General features: G+C 35.5%; 1 protein-coding gene across 5 annotated transcripts in view; it reads right to left on the bottom strand.

Annotated features, from left to right (window-relative positions):
* Window positions 1–11,480, bottom strand: part of pde1ca (phosphodiesterase 1C, calmodulin-dependent a) — a 67,291-nt gene extending 55,811 nt beyond the window's left edge. For 2 of the 5 annotated variants that reach the window (XM_059525001.1, XM_059525005.1), the window contains exons 1-3: window positions 11,105–11,480; window positions 4,004–4,054; window positions 3,375–3,540 (exon numbers count right to left, since the gene is read on the bottom strand). In XM_059525001.1, the coding sequence (XP_059380984.1) occupies window positions 3,375–3,540; window positions 4,004–4,054; window positions 11,105–11,189 (302 nt within the window). In that variant the 5' untranslated portion in view covers window positions 11,190–11,480. Of the gene's footprint in view, window positions 1–3,374; window positions 3,541–3,999; window positions 4,055–11,104 lie in introns of all 5 variants that reach the window. The other 3 variants (XM_059525004.1, XM_059525003.1, XM_059525006.1) reach the window with 2 other exon arrangements.
* Between the last annotated feature and the right edge of the window lie 757 nt (window positions 11,481–12,237).

Raw genomic sequence — 12,237 nt, 5'->3', positions numbered from 1 at the left:
TTCAACTCTTTAGTCACACAATTTCTAGATAAGACTAATGGAAGAGCAGTCCTGCCAATCTTAATATCCTCTGCTTAACATAAGATCAGACTGGTCCTCTCCAACCACTCACTTAAAAGTGTATTACTTTACTTGCCTTTTTAATTAAGTGCACAGTGCACACACAACTCATCAGCCTGGAACAAGCACAATTCCACAAATTCCATTGTCTAAATGTGTCTTTGACTTAAATCAATAGTTCACCCAGTACATTAACAGCAAATTCGACTCTTACACTATATTCCAGGTCTATTCATTTAAAAACCATTGCATCCAGATAATTGGATCAGTGAGTTTAACCAGAGATACTGATGAGTCTGATTTGTTTACTTAATCCTTTAGTGATGTTTGGACATCTTCTACCTTAAAATGTTTTTTTTTTTTTTTTACTTCATTGGAATGGTACAAAACTTCCTATTAGCACTTGCTTTGTGCACACACATTCATGGTCATACAAAAGGGTTAAAAGGTCTTGAAAAAATATATTTTTAAAAGAATATTTAGACTTGTTTTGGAAACGAATGGGAAGCAAATTTCATCCAATGGTACTGCGCCCAAACAAAATCTTACTGAAAGCTCATTTTTTAAGATATCAACCTCAAATTTGGAACAACTTCTTTAGATTTATACCTTTGGTTTTTTTATGCAGTGTAATGCATGATTTAGAAAATATGCATTTCATATAAAATTGTATTTTTGTGAACGTTTTAAAATAATACATTTAGAAATTTAAAATAAATTTAATTTCTCTTTAATAATCTGCCAAGTGTCTTCTTTAAAAAGAGATCAAACTTAAGTCTGCGATTCAAAGCATTCAAGATTTATGACAGTTTAATTTGGACATTTCATTTGAGGTCTATGCTCAAAAAATCTTTAATGGTTATAAATGAATCGCTATTACGTATTATTTAGTACCATAAAATTCCCTTATAACCACAAAATGTTAAATTAAAAACATTATTGATAAAATATTGTACATTTAATTTCAATTATTACATTAGAGGACTTAGTAGTGCACAAGTCATTCACGCTACTCTATAAGTAAAAAAAAAAAAAACCAGTTCAAAAGAACTGCTTCATGCATCATGAATCGGACTGATATGTTTCTCAAGTTCAAGTAAAGGACACCATTATCAGTGAATTATAATACACCGAATGTCTAATTTAATATAGTCTAATATAGTATATACTTAGCATATAGTGCATGAGACATTTATGCTATTTTATTGTGCTTATTGGAGCATGGCAGTCATGATCACTATGAAAAAAACTATTTTTAATTGTTTATTTCGGTCATTCTGTTTGTTCATTGACTCTGTCTCGCTGGTGAAGGGTTAAATTCTCTCTGTGGGACATCTGATGACAAGTAGGCAGGTTTTGGCATGCCACATTCTGCCATCCCAACATGCCATGTTCAGACTGGTTACTTCTCAGCTAGGAGGGGGGTTCTCTCACCTGCAACCCCTCACAGGACCTGCCGAATATGCCCTCTCGAGCTGCTCAAGCGCACAATAACACACTAATAGAACATTAAGGATTCACTGGAGCACAGTTATACGGTGGATATTTATAGCAGCCGGTGCCTGGTGCTGACGTCAGGACTAATGCCATGCTGTTCTCCCCTCCCTTCCTCACACAGGGTGATTAATGAGGAGCCGCTCACTATACAGAACATCACAGTCTACTGGAGTCTCCCTGTTTAACACAGCCGGTCGCACCAGCATACAGCTGAGTCCAAATATCATTCAGTTTCATCATTCATTTTCCTGCCGTTCCCTTTCAGAATGCCACAGTGATGGGATTTATGTGTCTGACGTTTATGTGAAATCTGTTCGGCATACATTAAGATTGGTATGGATTAGGATGGTTTACTGGATTGCTGTGGGAGTAGAGGGTTTATGACGCTGAAAAATGTACATCCTTACTAACAAATGTTAAAGTATAGGTACTGAATGTGATTTGAATAAAATAAACTAAAATAATGAGTTTGGCCAAGAAATACATAGTTTAGACAGACATCTTTGCATATATCTTGCATATTTCATAAAGTTTTTTTTAAGACATTACTATGTAAAAAAAAAAAAAAACTTTTTACTTTTAGCAATGATGCATGACATTGTTTAATGGTCACAGTAAAGACTTTTTCATTGTTAATAGCATTTTTAAATAGATGCTGTGAAATCCTGAAAAGTAACACAAAAATAATAATAATAATAATAATAATAATTGTTTTTAATAAATTGTTTTCTACACTGATAATAACATAAATTTTAATTGAGCACCAAACTAACATATTAGATGATATCTGAAGTCATGTGACAGTGGAGTAATGGATGTTAAAGATTCAACTTTGTCATCAAAGGAATAAATTACATTATAAAACCTGAACTGGTATTACATCTCATGCTTCAGATTACAAAATTCTGAAAATACAAGGCCTTTTGACTAAATACATGCGTGAAAAGCCTATATATGTGACAGCACAACTAGCCACTTTAGCCAATCCACACAATTTTTATATAAAATATGATTTTCAAGAATGACACCACAATCTGGTGACAGGCAGAGCACATATTCTTATAAAAATAAACTGTAATAAACTCTTTTCATGAGCCATTTCCTGTATAGGTTTCCTGAGTTGCCATATGCTCTCACATATAAAGGCTATCTGCATCTATAGTTTCATGAAAAACTTTAAACATCTTTGGAACTTTTTCATTCCACAAAAGGTTCTTTATAGTGGAAAAAAGTGCTTTTGGGAACCAAAAACAAATAGGTTTGTAGCAGTGAAATTTGAAACCTATACCAGTAATAGTTCTTTGGTAAGTAAATACGTTACATATTTATTTCTTTTTTTTACATTTGTGAAACTTCTTAGCAGGGTTTAAATATGTTCTCCTATGGCTTTTTGTGACCTAAAAGCCTTTTGACTCCAGCTGGAACCTTCATTTTTGAGAGCGTGGCCTTTCAGCAGTGAGAACCCTGCTGTGATCTGTAATAGAAGTGTTGGTTTGACACCATTGCTCCTAAACAAATCAATAATCCTATCTAGGCCTGCCAGCTGTGCATTTGAGTGTAAAACACATGCACAAAGCACTTTATGTGACATAATCACTGCATAATTCCTGCTAACAGAGCATGACCATTCACCCAGCTTCACTTTAAAGTGCTTTTAGAAAACAGCTGGTAAAGAATTTCACGAAAGCAGTTAACGCAGAACCAGCATTGATTGATCGAGAGCAGATATCGGCCCATACTGATTGATCAAGGTGTGAGTGAGTGAGTGAGTGAGTGAGTGAGTGAGTGAGTGAGTGAGTGAGTGATTCCCTCCAAACCTGATGGCGGTCTTCTCCATGGCATCAGGACTTTCGACAGAGGGCAGGTCATCAGCTAGAATCTCCTCCGGGCTCCGCGGGTCAATCAGGATACCCCGCTTGTCTTTGTCCTTGATCCCGATGCCTGCTGTGATGGCGTTCCACAAAGCATTCTGGGACTTGGAACCTGATGCAACAATCAGAGATCAAAAGCCTCAGAGGGGTGCAGATGACAGAATGCAAGACCAGGGCAGAGAGAGAAATAGAGGTAGAAAGACAAAGGCAGAGAAACAATTCTTGCCTGTTTCCTGTTTTGCAAACATGCAGTCAATGGGGTAAAGGTTTAGCTGGTTATCCACATGATGTTAATGCTTAAGTGACTGGGTTAAATAAATAATAATAATAAATTTCCATTACTGAGTGCCTGTTGGCAAAGACGGCAGGATGCAGGCTGCATACTTTTAGAGACAACCTGGATGATTTCTAACACCTCTCACTGCTGTTATGATTACAGATCAGTGTGTTTGATCAATGGAGACTGTGAACTTTTGTGTGTCACCCTCATACCTGTTTTCTCACTGTGGCAGGAAACAATTTTAAACTAAAAGGAAAGTCAACAACAAAGTTGCAATTTGATTCCACATACTCACGTGCGAATCGTGCCAGAGGTCTCGCACTGCTCTCTCCGGTTTCATTCGCCACTGTGGAGAGAAAGAACGAAACGTGTAGACCTTTCTTCAACAATCACGATGACTCACCAGAAATCATTTTTCTCACCACAAATCTCAAGTTTTTTTTGCGAAAATTACTTCTAAATCAATGCTGTTGTTTATGTTGTTTACCTGATACATATTCCTGCATCGTGCATTAAAATTAAGCATAAATGATTACACTCAGTTTGTCATTTGCATATCGCTCATGAATATGCAAAGGATATGGCAATACAATAACAATAAAGTAAATGTATATACACAATACCAGGGTGGAATATTTTAGTATTTTGCCATTTGTCCACAATGATAGACTATGGAAGCCACTGAATAAAAAATAAATGAACGTAATTGTGACTCATCTCACAATTCCAACTTTTCTTTCTCGGAATCGTGTGATCAAAACACAATTGCGAGTTATAAAGTCAGAATCGCAAGATATAAAGCCAGAATAGCAGGACATAAACTCTCAGTTCTGACATTATTACATGCAATTGCGAGTTTATATGTGAGATAAAAAGTCGCAATTACCTTTCTTTATTTTTTATTCAGTGGCAGAAATGGGCTCCCATACTGGCAGATGAGAATGACAAATAAGAAGAAAAGGAAATCTTTTGGAAAGATAAATCATAAATGAAATCTCTGTTGTTTTTCCTAAACATAACTGAAACTCCCGAATTCTGCTTCAAATCAAAGGCTTCTCATAAGAAACATAATCTAGTAATCTCACATGCCTCAAGGGTTTTATATGAGATCTCTCAATGTCTCAAACTGTGCTCAGATGCTAAAGTCTGCAAATGTCTGGATTTTCTATGTGAACTCAACATTTCCCATTAAAGTCCAAATCATCTGGCTATGCCATCCACATTCATTACCTATATAACAACTATTATATTTACTTCACCTCTTATTTTAGAATAAACAATTGAAAACAGAGTTGATTCTTGCATGAAACATAACTGAAATCATCTTTGAATCTATGAAAGAGAAACAAAATAGTTTTCTAAAGAACAGAGGAGGGGAAAATGCAGCAGATTTGTGCGGTCTGATTTATAGTGAATACAAAAATGAAGGTCACAGATAAATGTGTGTGACGTGTGTGATACCACAGTCCTCCTTCATTCTCTATAAATGCAGACATTAATCCTGCTCTGGTTTAATGGTTGTCAGCTGCTGACACCAAACCATGCAGTTTTTCTGTGTTTGCATTAAGAGTTTTTACTTTTAAAAAAAGAAAAGAAAGTCCTTGTTAAACTGTGCAAGGGCTTTTACGTTTCTGAGCAGTAAAATTGTCAAACAGCCTCAGGATGGATGAGTAGAAGAGGCCGTATGAGGTCAAAGACGCAACTTGGAGCTGTGTTGTTTACACAGAGGAAGTGCACTGCTGTAAAAACTGAACGAACAGCTCCCCCTGCAGGCCACCTCACGACACTCATTAATAACAACTGCTTGCTGCAAACCAAATTAACAAGAGGTTTAGAAACCCTAATAATAATTCAGAAGACACGTCTTATTAGCAGATACGACACTGAACATGTGAATTAGTGGCGTCTGATTCGTGAGTAATTGGTCGTTCCCATTTAGTCGGTTCACTCAGTACAACCATAGACAGTAAGAGTACAACACTTGACTCTGTGATACCGCGCTCTTGCGCCATCTGTTGAAGACACCTTCAGCGTGAATATGTCTTCAGCTGATGGCGAAAGAATGCGATATCCCACTGTCATGTGTTGTATCTACCGCTTATCCCTCCTTCTGGGAAAAGTAGTATGCATGCATAACTCAACGTTTTTAATGATTCATTTGAACCAAATTGTGAATCGTTTGTTAAATGATTCAGATATGAGAGAGGATGTTTTAAGATTCAAAACTTCAGATCAGAAGAAAAATTCTAAACAAAAGCAGGTTAAATACACATTGAATGTATAAATTTAATGAACATATACAAAGATTCATATTCCTAATAAAAATAAAAAATAATAATATTAACTGAGTTTGAGCTTTTCTGTTAATAGGGCTACCATCATAATACTATAACCTAATTCAATCCCTATACAAATTCTATTTGAAAATAACAGAAATAAATTTATGAAAGTGTAATGCAACTTTAAGACTGAAGAAAAGATTGAAAATTATTTTTCAATAAAAATATATAAAATAAATTTGATTTGTATTACATTTTTAATACATTAAAATGAACTCCAATTAGTTTTTATGAATATTTCATATTGTCTTTATATTTTCAGCGCATTTTAAATTTAGTTGAATTCTTAGTATTTTTGCATTTTTGTCATTTTTATAAGTTTAGTTTATTTCTTATCTAATATATTTTATTTCAGCTTTATTACAATAAAAAAATTTTGGTAACAGATTTAATTTTAGTTAACAACATCAACCTTGGTGCTATAGGGATTTTTTTTTTTTAAGCTGAACATAAATAGCCATTTAAAGGCATGGAAGACAGTAAGAAAGACAGAGAAATGATGAAACACTGAGAATCACACAGGTGAATAAAAGAGCTGAAAGAAAGAACCATTACATGAAAAAAGACAGCGAGAGAGAGAGAGAGACGTGAGGCTGTTAAGTGGGGACTGCCGGTCCGCGGGGGGCACAGGGGTAATGAGAGGGAAATCAGAGAGGAGCCTTTAACACAGTGAGTTTGTCAGGCTGCTGAGTGTCCAACGAGTCAGTACTCAGGAGAAGAGGAAGGTCTCTTCATTAGCGATAATGACTCCCTCTGGGCAGCTCAGACTACTCCTCTAATGTGCTGACGACAGAAAGGCCCCGAGTGAGAGGCGCACGCTATCACCCACAGCTCCCCTGCCAGGTAACCAACAAAGACCCGTTTCTCCATTCAATCCACCCCTCTGGATCTCCATTACAGTACATACAGGTCTCCATATGTATATATGTATGTATGTAAATAAATTATAAAAAATACTAGTATAAAATATTGATTATCTTATTATTATTATATATAATTATATAATGACTTATACACACACACTAGTGTTCTATATTAGATAATAGATTATAGATAGATTAGATTATATATGTCACCTATAGATTATATATGTCTTATTATATATAGATTTATTATATATAGATTTATCATATAAATATTTTATTAATAATACTGGCTATATTATAAACATTATAAAGAATACATTAACACAATTATTTTATAAATATAATATAAATGCATTTATAAATAAGTTTATAAATAAATTTGAATTATTGTATTATAATAATATTGATACAATTATAAAAAGAATATACATATTATTAATATATTAATTTATCATATGTATAATATAATATTAATATTGTTTAATATTATGTGTGCAAGTATATGTGTGTGTGTATATATATATATATATATATATATATATATATATATATATATATATATGTATATATATATAAATAATAATTATAAAGTAATTAATATTTTTAATACAACATTTGTATAAAACACACACACGCACGCACGCACGCACGCACACACACACACACACACACACACATAAATGAAATAACTATTATTATTAGTATATTAAATAACTATTATTATAAAACAACTATTATTATTACCAACACATAGCTTTGGGGTCCTTATTTAGGCTCTGCATCTGACCCAGAAGTCTTAATGACTCCTCAACAGGTGCTATAATGAGGCCCTATCAGGCGCCCTGGCCACACACACACACACGTTTGTTTTTGTGAAAAGTGGGGACATCGCATAGGCGTAATAGTTTTTATACTGTACAAACTATATTCGATGGCCCTACACCAACCCTACACCTAACCCTCACAGTAAACTTTTTGCATTTTTACTTTCTCAAAAAAACGCATTCTGCATGATTTATAAGCGTTTTGAATAATGGGTACATGGGTTATGTCCTCATAAGTCACCCTCTCCTTGTAATACCTGTATCATACCCATGACATTATACAGAGTTGTGTCCAGATATGTCACAAAAACAAGAGCACACACACACACACACACAGGCAGCACTATGGGGAAACAAATGGGTTAGGGTTGTTTGTCAGGAGAGGCAAGATTCACTAGGTCATGACATCACATCCTGTCTCTGGTGGTGACCATGGAGACGGTAATCGCAAAGGCAGCATGGGAGATCCACAGAAGAACACCCTTATCATCAGTCCAGAGCAATTTACAAGCGTGACTGTTTGTGTGGGCTTCAGTTTAATGATAAACACAGATTCCCGCGAGAATTCATCCCATCAAACAGAATTAATCTGACAGGTTAGAAGTCACAAAAGGACTCGGAATGATCACATGACTATGTTTTCCACCTGATACCTTTGATTTGAGCACAGTTGTGGTTTCTCCACTTCTCCATCTCCTGATTGTGGTCTGTTATATAAGTCCTTGACCTTTTAGGAGTATAATTACCACCATCTAATGCTCTGCCCCAACGACTGTCATGTCACTTTGCCGTTCGAGCTCTCTTTGTTCAGCGCCTGCCTGAATCGACTAACCCTGTCAGAAACATCAACATCCTGATGTTGCGTCCCTCATCATCTGACAGGGCAATAAAAGAATTCACGCTTCTCGGAGAACACAGAACACTGTGACTCATTTTGAACCAAAAAAAAGTTGTTTCTTATGTAATCTAATTGTACTCAGGCGACTCAGAGCAACCCAGAGAGACTGAAAGAGACATAATCACTTTGTTGCATTCATGTTACTATGACACAACAGAAAATAGAGTTTGCATGCAAGGAAAGCGATCTCAAGCTGTCTTGATGCAAATTTACTAAACCCTTGTGCTTGTGTTATGATCAGTGACTGACTCATTGAGACATTTCTAAACCCTTTACTGAAACCTTCACATATACATAAACACCACAATTTAGAGCATACATATGCTAATTTAACCCACATGCTCTGTCAGGGTCTGAGAAACCATATGATAACTTTAAGAAACTTATCTGGTTGACAGTTAAAGGGCTAGTTCACTCCAAAATAAAAAAGTATTTATTTCATTTTTACCTCTGGTTCACACAATGTCTGAACTGTAAGAACTCTCCTGTGAGCGTTCTTTCCATAGACTGTATAAAAACATGGAGGTAGTGTCCGTAACATCACCCGTAGACTCCTGAAGAGCGTTTTTGAAGCTCAAAGTCTGCAGAGTGGGCCGTCGCCATCTTGGCAGCGTGTCACCGTGCGACTCTCCCGGACAATCGAAAATGGGCAAAAAGGCGGGAACTAGTTGCTGAAGCCACGCCCACCTAGCTCGACGGCAGTGTCAGCAGTGGCAATCCACCTGTCACTCAAGCGGCCACGCCCTTAATTATGCAGAACTTTAAGGCTTAATATATTTTAAACATATGAGTTATATAAAAATTCACCCCCCTTACAGTTGTCATGAAGGCAAAAATTTGCTATATAGACCAACATTATTTTTTGAACCAGGCTGTAAATATGTTTTTTTTTTCTGCTGTAAATTTGGACATTTTAACATGGGGAGTCTATGGGACCCACTCCCTTTTGCATCCAGCCACGAGCGGCCAGTTGATTAACTTGTTGGCTTCACGAGAGAGAGCGGGAGGTTACTGCTTGGTTCTTACCAGCAGGCGCATGAGGTGTCTTCTTCTTCTTGCTTTACAGCGGATCACAGATTTATAAGTGCATTACCGCCACCTATCTCTCAAGTGGACCATTGACACTCCTAACTGAGATTGTAGATTGAGTGTCAATGGTCTATTTGAGAGATAGGTGGCGGTAATGCACTTATAAATCTGTGGTGGGAACACACACAGGAGAGTTCTAACAGTTCGGAACACTGCGTGAATCAGAGGTAAAAAATAAAATAAATGCTTTTTTTTTGTTTTGGTATGTTTTTTTTTCTTTTTTTTATTGTATGTTTTAGGCGTGATTCCCATCTACTTTTATTATAAGTGTGATAAACAATGGTTGCAACGGTTTGAGCTAAAAATCTTGGTTTGTGTACTACTAAAGAAACAAAGCCACTTACATCTTATATACCATTGCTCTTTTGTTGTTTTTTGATTGCTTCCATTGTCCTCATTTGTAAGTCGCTTTGGATAAAAGCGTCTGCTAAATTACTAAATTACTAAATGATATGACATCTTGGATACCCGGGGGTTAAGCAGATCAACATCAAATCTGAATTTTTAGGTGAACTGTCCCTTTAACGACTTTGATAATCATATGAAAAGTGACTATAAATGAGTTGACAAGAGTCAAAACACATCCTTCTAAATATATGGGGTTTCAGTAACCTCCAAAAAACTAAAATATGTTTTATTGCAATGGATTCCGCATAGTAAGAATTTCTGAGTTGTATTTATTGCATTTTTTGGAATGTTTATTTATTTATTTATTTATTTTGCTTAAACTGAATTAAAACATATAGTAACAATAGTATAACATAAACAACAATAGTATATTAGAGAAAATTCGGACACTGTTCCGTAAATGAATGAAATGAAGCAGCATTAATATATTTCAACTCTGATTTGATATTAAAAGAATGTAAATTAATAATCATCATCATCATAAACTACAATTATTATTGTTTTTTAGTTATGATAAATTATTATAATAAATACTACTATTATTATGCATGCAATATTTTATCAACATGTATTTTATTAAAATAATAAAGAAAACTAAAAATATATATTTTTATTATTGTTCATAATAATATTATTCATTAAAAATAATACCAATAATAATAAACACATACAATTACATTATTAGTAATAAAAATAATAATAATAATTTATTGTCATTTATTATTATTATGATTATTACTATACAACATTGAGGTCTCTGGGAACCTTAAATATAATATAACAAAGTAAACCCTCGTGTCGTGTTGAGATTTACATTTGCTTGAGGTGAACCAAAAAAAAGGGTTTTCACAAACTAAACAGACTAATCAATGGATTCAGAAGCCCAAAGGCACTTGCAGTAGCACCATGTTCACTCCTACAGAAATACAGAAACACACATCCACCCACACATACCTGACCAGCTGTTCTTACCAATAGTGAAGCTGAAGCCGTCAATGCTGAAAGTGGCACTCCGGCATTTTTTAAATCCTTGTTTTTTGGAGCTGAGCTCTGACATGTTCTCCAATTGTTTCTGTCCGTCTGCGAAGGGAGAGAAACTCTGGAAACAGACTCCACAGGTGGGAAAGCGTGCTCTGAGCGGGAACGTCAAAGATCAGAGAGGATCATTAATGAAGGAAGTCACAGGGTTGACATCTCCAGCACAGAGCGCATCCCATCTGTAAAAATCCCTCTTGAGCTCATCATACAGCCTGTTTCTCTGTTGCCTGCCTTTCTTACACTGTAAAGACAATAAACTCACAGATGGGAGATGTTTCTCTCTCTCTCTCTCTCTCTCTCTCTCTTCCCCTACCGTTCACACTGTGACCCTTCCCACTGCTAAACTGTGCTTGATTACAGGCTCTCTCTCCCTCATTCACTGTCACACTCACTCGCCCATTTACTTGAGCGCTAAGCATATATACATTCACTGATCTGAGTCAGTGATACATGCTGATGTTTATTCTTGGACGCTTTCACATGTGCCTTCTTCGAACCTGTGTGGTTACTTTATGTGTGTGTGTGTGTGCAAGCACATACGGGCAAGTGCTATTGCAAAAGGGCAACCTTTTTACGATGTTTAAACAAAACACTCTGACAGAAATGCTGGTTGGATAAGATTAAAAGAAGGTTATAGCGGGTGTAGTGTACCTTATGGTATAGGACCCATTCTGAACTAGAGTTTGTTTACAAATTCCACTTAAAGGGAAAGTTCATGCAAAAACCACGCAGAATTTTGCCACTGTTTATATTATGAAAAATGTCAGATTAACACTGTGTAGTTTTGGATGTAACAATGCAACAATTATTGGAAGTTTTTTGTCAGTTAATAGCACATTCAGCAATTTTTTATGCAAATTTATGACATTGCATAAAAAATATACTGGAAATAAATGCAAAGATGCATATAAATTCTAAAAATGTGCATGAAAAGTGTATGCGCTTAAAACTATAATGGAAGCGTATTTAACAAATAAATCCTTCGATGTGCAGCCAAAACTTGCGTGATTTTGTCTCAACAGTTGATGTGATTGGACAACTGGACTAACTAGAGGACCAATTTCAAT

This window comes from Carassius carassius, chromosome 35 (assembly GCF_963082965.1).
Source record: "Carassius carassius chromosome 35, fCarCar2.1, whole genome shotgun sequence".
Lineage (NCBI taxonomy): Eukaryota > Metazoa > Chordata > Actinopteri > Cypriniformes > Cyprinidae > Carassius > Carassius carassius.
Note: the sequence above shows the minus strand (reverse complement) of the source record. Positions and strands in the feature narration are given on the sequence as shown.